This window comes from Xyrauchen texanus, chromosome 12 (genome assembly GCF_025860055.1).
Source record: "Xyrauchen texanus isolate HMW12.3.18 chromosome 12, RBS_HiC_50CHRs, whole genome shotgun sequence".
Taxonomy (NCBI): domain Eukaryota; kingdom Metazoa; phylum Chordata; class Actinopteri; order Cypriniformes; family Catostomidae; genus Xyrauchen; species Xyrauchen texanus.
The window spans coordinates 46,794,318-46,806,462 of NC_068287.1; the positions used below are offsets into that span (position 1 = coordinate 46,794,318).

The 12,145-nt window shown below is 42.4% G+C and overlaps 1 protein-coding gene across 1 annotated transcript in view; it reads left to right on the forward strand.

The window, feature by feature from the left end:
* Positions 1 to 11,448, forward strand: part of LOC127652410 (nascent polypeptide-associated complex subunit alpha, muscle-specific form-like) — a 29,745-nt gene extending 18,297 nt beyond the window's left edge. Inside the window, exons 4-5 of the mRNA XM_052138533.1 lie at positions 5,295 to 5,515; positions 6,213 to 11,448. Coding sequence (XP_051994493.1) covers positions 5,295 to 5,515; positions 6,213 to 10,345 — 4,354 coding nt within the window. The 3' untranslated portion in view covers positions 10,346 to 11,448. The remainder of the gene's footprint in view (positions 1 to 5,294; positions 5,516 to 6,212) is intronic.
* The last annotated feature ends 697 nt before the right edge of the window (positions 11,449 to 12,145 follow it).

The following is a 12,145-nucleotide window of genomic DNA, read 5'->3' on the forward strand; positions in this document are numbered from 1 at the left end:
TTTAAGCTGGGATTGGAAAACAAAGTATTTTAAAAACATTTAGGGATTGGTTAATTGAATCTAAAGTGTTGGCCAATACCATAAATGCAAGGCGTATGCGAGTCTTGTATTGGGCGTCAGCTGACTTAGTTGCACAGACGTGCAGAGAATGCACAGAGAAGTTATACATGAGCATTCAGCTCAAAATGTGAATCATTATGATTGATGATGTTGTTGTGCAGCCCTAATGGATGAGATCTTTCATGATGACGTTGATGTCATACCGATGTAGGAACAATGAGCTGGTCAGTACAGGGCACGCCTATCAGCCACAACTAAACAAAGTAATTTCTTATAAATTTAAATGACTGTATTTCCTGCTCTTTCTTACTCTTTCTTTCTCTCTCTCTCTCTCTCTCTCTCGTTCTCAAGGTCGAGGTAGGGTTTAGTCCAACAGAGAAATGTTTTATTACTGCCACTGCGCCTAATCTCCAAATGGAGCGTGTGTGTGTGTCTGAGTGCCCAACAGTGAACTTGATGGATGTTTTAAAACACTTCAGTGACTTCGAGTTTGCTCCAGTGCTCCATGCATTCCCCTTGTCAGCTTTCTGCATTTCGATAAGCTATGGGTGTTTGCCGGTGTCCTACTCCCATTTGTCTTCTCTATTCATTCTTGTGAAATACCGTTTGCCCATAAAAGCCTCCATCATCTGTGGATAATTTTTTAGAAAAGTTTCTTTGGCTTGGATACTCTTAACATATGAGAGAAACCACATGACCATCCCAAAGCAATGTGTCCTGGAGTCAGACCCAGACTCTTATTTTTGGCAGTATGGCACAAAGCATATCTGTTTTCAAACAGAGCATCGAGTTTAGATCAGATTGTTTGTCGTACTACTAAGATGTTAGGGCTGCACGATTATGACAAAATCATAAATGAAGATTATTTTCATTAATTCTATTAATATTTACATTCAAATGCTTATTTTGGGTGGATCAACCGCATGCTGGATCTGTTATGTGTGGCTACGCATGCAAAGCAAGTATTTGCAAGTTTAATCATCATCAACACTAGTTGCCTATAGAGTCAACTCCACATTGGCCCTCTTAGAAGCATTATACTATATAAAATAGGCTTGTTTTTGCAGTATGCAGTATGAGTAGTATTCCATAAGTAATAAGCTAGTGTACTATTTCACATGACACTAAAAAACAACAAAATGGCTGCATCTCCTTTTTATTTTGCCCAATTAGTTTAGAAATTGAACTAAAGGCTTCTATGCAATTGTGATGCCTCCGCAGGCCAAAGAATCACTGCAGATGTAAACATTAAGATTTCTGACTCAGACCATTTTTGCTGTTGGGATAAAATTAATAAATCAAATCTTGTTCAGATGAGTGATTATTGGCCTGCTTTTATGCTGACACAGCACACTGACTCCCACTCATAACCTGCCCATACAGTTGAGTGCCAGCAGGCAGACGCAGTTGCAGCAAACGCTGGTGAGTCATAGCTTCACCAATGCTTTATGATTAATCCTAAAGGGACATGAACCTCATTATTGGGGTTAAAGCATCCCTCTTGCCCAGGGTGCCTCATTAAAATCTTGTCAGCCATAGTCTGGCAGTCGTTATCTCAGGAGGAGGTCGTCTTACTCACTGCTGCAATATCTTCAGGGGAAGTTCTGCCACACACTAATATACAGTAACCAAAAAATTAAACAGTGTTTATCAGCCAATCAGGCTGCAGGCTTCTTCATCGCTCACTAAACATCAAATGGTTCTCTATAAAATGCTTGAATAGCGTGGCGTATCTTGGAGCAATTGGCCTGATATTTAAGCAAACGCGTTTGTCTCCGTGTGCTTGGATTGTTTTCAAATGTCGGTGCATTGGTTTTAATGAGCATTTAATTTTGCATTTACATTTATGCATTTGGCAGACGCTTTTATCCAAAGCGATTTACAAGCGACTATTTGCCCCCAACCCTGACACAGATCTGACAGAAAACATCTACTTTACACAAGCGAGGAGAAAAACAATGGCAGAGTTAACCCAAAAACAAATGTCCTAATTTCTCATGTACTCATTCATTAATTCACCCTTCATTACATGTTTTGCTGCAATTTCTTAGTGAAATGTCCAGCAGAGGGTGCCAAAAGAGAGTGAAATGGTTTTTAAGGTGAATGTTAGATGGAGGTTTTTAATGAGTAAAACGTACCTTCCTATCCTAAAAGTAAGCAATAGTTTCCTAAAGCCAATGACATCCTCAAAGTACAAAGTCCAACACTCAATCAGGTGAACTACCAGGCAAGCTAATCACGTTGGAATGGTGGTACACAGCACAGAACTGGTAAGCAGAAGGTTGCTGGTTTGATCCCCACAGTCACCACCATTGTGTCCTTGAGTAAGGCACTTAACTCCAGGTTGCTCCGGGGGGATTGTCCCTGTAATAAGTGCACTGTAAGTCGCTTTGGATAAAAGTGTCTGCCAAATGCATAAATGTAAATGTAAAATGTAAATGAATAAGTGTGTAAACATAGGTGAGTCTGTAATACATTTTATATGATAATTTTTTAAAATGGTTTCGATATCATGACATAGCAGTTTATGCATATAAAATCATAATCAGGCGTTGTACTCGTGAGGGAATAAAACGTGGTTGTAGTGCCTCCACCGTTAAATTTCACAAGGAAACTACGGCGAAACGTTGAATGCAGCACGTAAAACTCAGTTTGCAAAATGTAGTTATATCAACGTTTATTCTATGAGACCAAGATGTCAAACTTGGTGCGTGAAAACACGTCACATCAGGTCTGACATCAGTGAGCCAAACTGAAAAAATACGGTAACAAGATACAGGATAAGAATGGCGAGTAAACTATGCCAGAATTTCTATTTTTTTAATCTGCTTAATTTGACGGATCATCTTAATATAAACCCACATATGGCTCATACATGTAAAATCAGTGATTATAGTGACTTATCCACATTAGAGCAACAACATAACTGATTAAGAGGGGATTTACTGCATTAGTGATGCCTGTAGTTGACTAACTAGAACATTTAGTGTTTTGTACCAGAACAACCAAGTCCATTAGACCAGTGCTCACAAATGACTGGTATAATGGTATTTAATCAGATGAGAAATACTTTAGTTTCTCTCGCCCTCTCATGCTCACACTGCTAATCTCAGTGACCTCTCTTCCTAAACTGAGTCACCCTGTCACTGTAGATTATACATTGGTTTTATGTTTGAGATTAAGACGATGGCTTTTAATAGAACCTTTTATCTCTCTCTCTCTCTCTCTCTCTCTCTCTCTCTCTCTTTCTATAACCTGTTTTCCCTATGCTTTAATAATATACAGGACTTTTGCTAAGAATATTCCACAAAAGAAATATAATATAATCTTCTATTCCGAGAAGGGCTGTCAGTGCAATCATGTCTATACCTGATTCAGTTAGTCATGATATTATACCAGCGCCTCAGATGCATCAATCATTTTCATATTTTTGTGTTTATTACTGTGCATTTACATTGTTTCCTGCAGTTCAACTGATAAAGATGCATGTAGTCCAAGCGTGAACTCTTCAATCTGCATTTCTCAGTGTGGTCAGAGCTGCTTCTATGAGGCACCGTACTACACGAAAGTAGAGCGAACCACGCAAGTGAGATTGAATCTGATCCCACTGATTAACTGGCTTCCCCAAACACGCTGGATTTGTTTCACTTAATTGACAGTTTTAATCCTGATCCAAATGAGATTGTAACTCATGCAAGTACTTCCTGTAATTCAACTTATAGTGTATGGTGCTAGCAATGCCAAGGTCATGGGCTCCATTCCCTGTGAACATGCATACTGATAAAACATATAGCCTGAATGCATTGTAAATTGCTTTGGAAAATTAGGTATTACATGATGAATTGAATCATGAGATAGATTGGGCTAGTTGTTAATTCCCATCTCTAGTTCTGATACTCAGCTAAATTGGTATTTTCTACCTGATAGTTCGGATTGCCCAGTGCTGTTGCTTCCCTGTTATTGTCCTATGTTCTGCTAGATCTAGAGATGAGGTTAAAAAAAGAACTGCAAAGACTTTAGTTAAATAACAGTGTTAACAGTGCATATGCTTAATAATCACATTGGCTTGCAGACTGTCCTAATTATAGGTTGTGAGCTTAAGCTGTTCTAGTAAAGTAAAACTAGGTTGAAGTGCTATAACACACCACTGCATTAATTCATGTGCAGTTTCCTTTGTCAGGTTCATCTGTTTGTAGACTTTCCCTCTTTGAGCTCATTGTGCCAGAACCTTCACTGCTGGATCACTCTCTCTCACTTTCTCACCTGCTGCTTTGTATGTAGGACATGACAATATTGTAGCATCTCACCCGCACTCCCCCGCCCATCCTGCATGGACTTTGCCTAGAGGAAACGTAGAACGTGGGAAGCATGTGTTTTTTTAGCAAGAGCCATGCTGTGCACCTGAGTGGGATTTGCATGGTTATTTTTACTCATCACAATGAAAGATTAACATGGTGCTCGCTGTGTCTTCTGCGCTGATACGCATCCTGCCTCGTGCTCTACAGTTCTTTATTTAGAGCCGGAGAGACTCATGCAGTGGAGCGTAGACGGAAGAAATCAGAAACTCCTGGCAGGCACGAAGGGTCTGGGTTAGTTTACTCAGACTTGACCTGGATGTTCGTTGCAGTGTCTTTGGCATGGGCTGGGCCTGGCTGAGCTCATACTGGACAACCCTGGTCATAACATGTGTCATCACTGAGTCAGGCATGTCACAGACAACCCAGGATAGAACGGAGGCATTATGGATAGAAAGCTGGGGGTGGGAGGGATTTCTGGAAGAGTGTTTTTTTCTAGTAGTCAGTGTTACTTAAGTTGGTTTCCTGAGCTACCTATCCAGCCTCAGGCCCTTCTGCAGGGTGACTAATCAGAGCTGAGTCTGAGTCACTGCTTTAAATGGGGCTTTGGCTGATTAGCTGGCAAATTTATGACCCTTCACCCACAGCTGAAATTTCAGAAGAGAAGAGAGAATGCACCTTTGCTCATACACAGTAGTATTCAATCTTACTTGCCAGTTTTGTATGGGTCTTTATCTGCATTTTCCAGCTTTGTGGAGGTCCTTACTTGATCAAGCTGGTCATGAAACCTAAACGGAAGTCTCCTACTGAATAGTTGTGCAAGATGGGAGCTGCCAAACTTAAAAATGATTCAATGACTCACCACACCTGTTATTCTGATTTAAACCAGTCTTCCTGTCTAACAATTTTCCCTTTTCGTCTGTCACATCTGCCATTCAGACCTGCTGGATCTGCTCCCACTGCCCGGTCTTCCCCTGCCACTCCAAAGCCAGTGACACCCACAACTGCCGCCAAGACAACTACATCAGCATCCAGGCCAACTACTGCTACACCCAAGACACCATCCACCACTGCTAAACCCTCTTCTGCTAAAACCACAGCGCCCCCTGCTGGCCGCACACCCACTCTGCCCCCTAAGACCACAACACCTGTCAAGAAAGGTTAGCTTATCTCTTATCTCATGGAATAATGTAGTAATCATTAATCATTGAAGTAATGTTACAAGTTAAGCTCAATCGACAGCATTTGTGGCATAATGTTGATTACCACAAAAAGTAACATGGACTCTTTCCTCTTTTATTTAAAAAAGACAAAAACTGGATTTATTGTGAGGCACTTAAAATGGAAGTGAATGGGGCCCACTCCATAAATGTTAAAATACACACTTTTTCAAAGGTATAGCCACAATATGTAAATGTTATAAGTTGTAATATGATATTACTGTGATAAAGTCAGGGATTTTCCATGTTAACCAGCTTACAGGGTTTATTGCATTGCGTCGTCATGACAACAAAATTGTATTATTGAATATAACTTAACACAAATAAGGTTAGTATGCGATTTTAACACATGCAAATAATATTCTTATGATCATATACTGCATATTTAAGTCTTATGGCTATACTTTTAAATGGTTTCTATTTTAATGAAACACCCCCTTTCACTTCCATTGTAAGTGCCTCACTTTAACTGTGATTTTTGCTGCTGCTTATTTCTTCTGGTAATCAAAATTGTCACAAATGCTGTCCATTCAGCTTAATTTAGATTGAACCCAGAACATTCCTTTTAATGCTAAGTTTCAATTAATTTGAAACTGTGATGCTGAGTTTGAAATTATAAATATGCTCTTTTCTTTAGATGTCAGCAAGCAGCCATCTACCCCAGTGGCTAAGAAGCCCTCTGCCTCTCCGCTCACCCGGCCAGCACCAGCCAAGACCACCAAACCCGACACCCCCAAGTCAGCCACCTCTGCCAAGCCAGAATCGGCCTCCAAGAAACCTACAACCTCCAGCAAGGCAGCAGATGCTAAGACTAGTAAACCCAAGGACAGCAAGGCTACACCTTCTAAGGAGGTCAGCGCAAGCACCAAGACCACAGGCAGCAAGCCCAGTGCTAAAGCAAGCAGTCCAAAGAAGGCAGTTGGCAGCAGCACTCCAATGCCAGTGAAGCGTGGCCCTAAAGCTACTCAGTCTGCAGATGCTGCAGCCACAGAGGGTGAGAAGGATGATGTGGTACCCACTGTGGCTGTAGCTGCAGCCACAACTGTAGCTGCTGCTGTTGCTGCTTCCATGGCAAACACTGAGGAAACACCAGAAGACTCAGCTACACCTGTTCTTCCTGCTTCCTCTGAGGAGTCACCTGAGGACTTGCTTAAACCTGTCATTCCTGCTGTCTCTGAGGTTAAATCTGAAGACTTGTTTACATCTCATATTCCTCCTGCCTCCAAGGAGGCATTTGAAGAAACAGTTCCATCTATCATTCCTCCTACCTCAGAGGATGTACCAGAAGACAAAGTTACACAGGTCATTCTGTCTACCTTTGAGACACCTGAAATCACAACTGTCATTCCTCCTGCCTTTGAAGAGGAACCTGCAGATAAAGTTTCACCTGTAATTCCTCAAACCTTTGAGGAGGCCCCTGCAGATAAAGTTGCACCTGTCATTCCTCCTACCTTTGAGGAGGCACCTGCAGATAGAGTTGCACCTGTCATTCCTCCTACATTTGAGGAGGCACCTGCAGATAGAGTTGCACCTGTCATTCCTCCTACATTTGAGGAGGCACCTGCAGATAACGTTGCTCCTGTCATTCCTCCTACATTTGAGGAGGCACCTGCAGATAGAGTTGCACCTGTCATTCCTCCTACATTTGAGGAGGCACCTGCAGATAGAGTTGCACCTGTCATTCCTCCTACATTTGAGGAGGCACCTGCAGATAACGTTGCTCCTGTCATTCCTCCTACATTTGAGGAGGCACCTGCAGATAATGTTGCACCTGTCATTCCTCCTACATTTGAGGAGGCACCTGCAGACAGAGTTGCACCTGTCATTCCTCCTTCATTTGAGGAGGCACCTGCAGATAGAGTTGCACCTGTTATTCCTCCTACCCTTGAGGAGGCACCTGCAGATAAAGTTGCACCTTTCATTCCTCCTACCTTTGAGGAGGCACCTGAAGAAACAGTTATACCTGTCATTTCTCCTACCTTTGAGGAGGCACCTGCAGAAAAAGTTGCTCCTGTCATTCCTCCTACTTTTGAGGAGGCACCTGCAGATAATGTTGCACCTTTCATTCCTCCTACCTTTGAGGAGGCACCTGAAAAAACAGTTATACCTGTCATTTCTCCTACCTTTGAGGAGGCACCTGCAGATAAAGTTGCTCCTGTCATTCCTCCTCCTTTTGAGGAGGCACCTGCAGATAAAGTTGCACCTTTCATTCCTCCTACCTTTGAGGAGACACCTGAAGAAACAGTTATACCTGTCATTTCTCCTACCTCTGAGCATACACCTGAAGACACAGATGCACCTGTTATTCCACCTACCTTTAATAAGGAATCTGAAGAAATGGTTACATCTGTCAATTCTCCTAACTTTGAGACACCTAAAGTTACACTTGTCATTCCTCCTGCCTCTGAAGAGGCACCTGCAGATAAAGTTGCACCTGTTATTCCTTCTACATTTGATGAGGCATATGAAGAATCAGTTACACCTGTCATTTCTCCTTCCTCTGAGGAGGTGGAACACATCTATCCCCAAGACCCCCAGAGCATGGACTTTTATAAAGATGACAGTGCCATGTCCCAACTGGCTGCTCAAGTTGACCTGGTCAGCCTGGAGGAACCAGTGCCTACTGTGTCTCCCCTGGGCACCACAGTATTGTCCCCTCCATCCTCTCCCACCGAACCAATGCCCATGCCAACTGAGCTCAAGAGCTCAGCTCCCTTTCTGGGCTTGCAGGGTCCAGCTGAACCCTGGGCTCAGAGCATGTCACTGTTCCCCAGCACTGTCACCCCAGAGAGCCAGGAGCAGGATGAAGAAACAGTGCAGGATGATATAAAGATTTCCTCCTCTGCAGCAGAGAATCTGATGGGAGACTTTGATCTGCTAAGCTCCACTAGTGCAGATCACTTCAGAAGTAAAGCTCCTGTCTCCACCTGTCAAGAGAGAGAGGAGGAAGTGGAGAAAGCCGAAGAAGAGATTAATGAAGACATTCATGATGATGATGATGAGGAAGTGGAGGAGGAGGAGGCGGCGGAGGAAGAAGAAGAGGAGGAGGAGGAGGAGGAGAAGGACGAAGTAATTGAGGTTGACATAGAGCAAGCAATGCCCCAAAAAGAGATGGAGGATGATTTTAAAAAAGGAGTGGCAGATTTTGGCAGCTCTGATTGGGGTATGATGAAATCAGATGACATACACAGTGGTCACAAACTTGATGCAGAAGTGACATCTCCCTTCAGTGCAGAAAACTTCATGAGTGAAGCAGAAAGGGAACAACCATTCACAGGTCCTCCTGGAATCCAGTCTTTCAGCGAAGAGGAGGATGAGGAAGAGGATGAGGATAAAGAAGAAGAGCATGAGAAGGAAGACATGGATGCAGGTTCAGAACAAGATGAACATCACACACATCAAAAAGAATTAGAGGTGATGGAAGAAGATGTGGAGATGGTCAGTGGAGGCATGGCTGAGAGTGGACTTGGGGTTTGTGGAAATGATGGTGATAGTGTTGATGATGACAATGACAATGATGATGATGGTGATGATTACACAGAGGAGAGGCATCTGGGTCTGAACAACATGGGCCACACTGCACCAGCACCATCTATACCTGTCACAGAAGTCTGGAGTCATTCCAATCCATTCTCCGATCCCTGGGCACAGCCCACTTCCATTTTGTCTGAATCAAGCTTGCTGGACATGAGAACTGCAGATTCAGAAACCCACACCAATTTTGCCACTTATCCAGACACAACCACCAAATTTTCAGCTGATACAGACACCCCGCCTAAATCTCCAGCTCGGGCCTTTCTAGAAATGAGTCCACCCCTGATCCAGACTTCAGAACCTCAACATGACATCCAAGAGGAGACAGACAGCTCAGTCCCAGCAGAGTCAGGCATCTTGGAGGCACCTGCCAACAGAATTTCCCAATCCAGCACTCTAAGTGGGACAGCCCTGGCTGCCCACAGCAGCAGTGAGACCAGCACACCAGAGGAGCTTCAAGACTACGATAGCAGTTCAGGTGTAGAGTCCCGATCAGACAAACAGCAGACACCAATCCCTACCATGCAGACAGACATGGAGCAGGACCTTGGTATCCATCTAGAGCGTGGCGATGGGGAGGAGGAAGAGGCAGAAACACTGCCTGCAGATGAGGTGATGGGTGATGCTACAACAGCACCAGCCTCTGTTCCATCCTCACCCTCAACTTCTGGTGATGAGGCCAGTGATACAGAGGGTGAGATGCAGATCAATTACCCTGATGTTGCGGCTGAAGAGAGCACTTCTGTCTCCCACAACCTTGCTGCCCTGGAGGAAGATGAGGAGGCCCCTGAGCACATTGGTGAGGAAGATGGCGATACTCCTCAGTCAGCCAACTCTGTGGCCTCCTATGGTTTTGACTGCTCTGCATCTAACTCCAATGCCCACTCCACAGCTGAGAGCTGTGGGAAGAGTCCAGGTATCTTTAGCCTGGAAAATGAGGAGCAGCTTCCAGAAGAGGCTAAGAATCCCTTTTTCATCAAGGAGCTCACACTCCCAGCAGCTTCTGCTTACAGCGACGACTTGTTGGGCTGCCCAGTGGATTTGCTGCCTATCAGTGAGCCCAAAGAGAGCGATGCCGGCTTTGACGAGAAGACAGATCCATGTGCTATGGCGGAGATGGATCCTGAGTCCCCCATGCATCTCTCACCCCAACATGGGGACCATTTAGATGGCCAACCACCCTACTACTCTGCTATATGTGATAAGACTGATAACTTTCTGGCAGGTAACGTATAAAGTCCCTCCTTTGGAATGCACCTTGTCTACCCTAAACCCCATGCCCACCACCCTTTGTTCAACATTTCTTCCAAATGTGGGGTTAGCAAGAAGAAATGCATAGTAATAAGTAACGGATGGGGGAAGAGAAAAGGAGAGCTTTCATGTGAGGGATTATTGCTTTGTCTGAGCTGCTCTCTGTTCTTCAATTACCATCATCATGGTTATGATTGTATGGCTTAAAGTTATGTATGTACAGTAGCTTTTCTCATTTTCCAGTAGAATGTACTTTTTAAATAACACTGCATTTCATAGCACCCCTGAACCTGCAATGTTAGAAAAAGTTAAGATGAAGTCCTTTAATGAAAGGAGAGAAAAAAAAAGAGTGAAGAAAAAAAGAAACCCATGGGATGGACTCAACCTATCTTTGTATTTATCCTACTGTTTTTACCGAAAAAATGTCAATTTTTTTATACTTTGTTTTTTTTTTCTTGTTTTTTGTTTGATTTGTTGTCAATATCCCTGTCTTACCTAAATGTTTGTACACACATCAGTTTTCCTGCACTGTAAAGCTAGCTTTATTGTCATTTTAAACTTGTTCCAGTGTCCAGCCCTAGCTTTTTTAGCATTAAATACTGGTTAGATATTCTACAGAAGCTTTTCTCTCAAGTGTTTGACATAGGGAGGTGTGTTAGATGGCAAGTCATACTCAATTTCTGTTGTGTTTTAGTTTTGGGCTAACTTTCAAGAACTGCTGAACATTTTTGTGAAAGGTAACATAGATTCTCATTAGCACGTAACTTAACTGTTTTAAAGTACTGGGCTCAGATTGATCTGGATTATTTCATTTACAGTAGTTGGACATTTGTACTTCGGAACAGGCTAACCATTTCTGTTTATGGAAATTAAAGAGTGTTTTCCTGGATTTGTAAATCTTAAAATGATGCTCACAGGTCAATGTAGTGTGAGCATTGGGACATTTGAACAAGAATTGGAACCTGCATGTGCAACTAATTAAGAAATTGTTATCTTGGTATGATTCCAAACATAATATAGCGACATTAATGATTCTCAATAACTTCAAGGTTATTTCAAAATTCCATTAAACATCATTCAAGACTGTCTTTTCCTGTTTGTTTTCTCATTTTTTGTGGCATAATGGAAATGGATCTTTGCTGAAATTGTGTTTATTCCAGATGGCATTTTGATGAAATGATACTTAGTTTTCATTGTCTATGATCCCCTCATTTATGGCATGTCCCAACCCGAAACTCAGGACAAGGACCCTTCTTTAAAAGCCCAACACATTTGGCTTAGTTTAGACACTTCCACTGCATGACATCCATTGGTACACACATTCATGCTCCAACATTCCAAAACCTGCCTGAATATGTATTGGGTATTGAAGGTGTGTCAGGGAATCAGTCTACCTTTCCCCTTCCATCTCCCTCTCTCCCATATCTCCTGATAGCAGATTTACCCTGTTCTTCTCCTTGGACTACCTGCCATAAAAAAAACCAAAAAAAACAGTAATTTCATATATATATATGGATTTAAATTAAACCCTGAAGTGCTGTTTATCCTTAATGTAATAGTCCTTTCAGGCCAACAGATCTGTTTTCAGTTGTTGCAGTAATTGATTCTTGAAACTGTAATTTAGTTTTTTACTAGGGCTGTCAATCGATAAAATGTTTAATCAAATTAATTACATGAATTAAATGCATATGCAAATGTTTCCTGAGAGAGGCCCTCAATGATTAAATAATTATAAAAAGTTATATTTAAATAATTCTAACTATATTATATACTATGAATATAATA